Source organism: Leishmania donovani, chromosome 36 (genome assembly GCF_000227135.1).
Source record: "Leishmania donovani BPK282A1 complete genome, chromosome 36".
Taxonomy (NCBI): domain Eukaryota; phylum Euglenozoa; class Kinetoplastea; order Trypanosomatida; family Trypanosomatidae; genus Leishmania; species Leishmania donovani.
The window spans coordinates 1,019-1,430 of record NC_018263.1 but is presented as its reverse complement, the minus strand read 5'-3'; the positions used below and the strand labels follow the sequence as shown (position 1 = coordinate 1,430).

The following is a 412-nucleotide window of genomic DNA, read 5'->3' as shown; positions in this document are numbered from 1 at the left end:
ACAGGCACATGCAAGTGGAGGGCGACACAGGTCCGCTGACTCGCGCGCCCTTTGCAGTCGCACCGACGCGCTCACAACTCTTCTTCACCGCTGCCCTGTGTTGCCGTGCAATCCTCTTCGGCCGCCCTCGATCCACCTGCGTCTCTGTCCGTGGTCCTGCTGTTTCGCTGTACGCGGCCAAGAGTGTGCTCGTGCCACTTTACCACCCACCTGCACACCTTAGGCACTCCTTCCCCCACCACCTCACTGCACGCGAAGTACACCCTCATGCGAGAGGAGAACAATGCGCCACCGGCGTGGGCTCCCAGGGACACGCACCGCGCCGACCCTCTTCAGCTGCTTTCCTCCCCTCAGAAGCACTGCGGGCTGAGCAGCGCTGCGGAGAGCGGACAGGGCTGTCACTCGCGCTCAC

General features: G+C 64.3%; 1 protein-coding gene across 1 annotated transcript; it reads left to right on the top strand.

Annotated features, from left to right (window-relative positions):
- Positions 1 to 267: 267 nt before the first annotated feature.
- Positions 268 to 411, top strand: LDBPK_360010 (phosphoglycan beta 1,3 galactosyltransferase 4; the record flags this gene model as incomplete). Its single annotated transcript, XM_003865070.1, has 1 exon — positions 268 to 411. A coding segment is annotated over one exon (144 nt), but the record flags the coding sequence as incomplete, so codon positions are not given.
- Position 412: the final 1 nt, after the last annotated feature.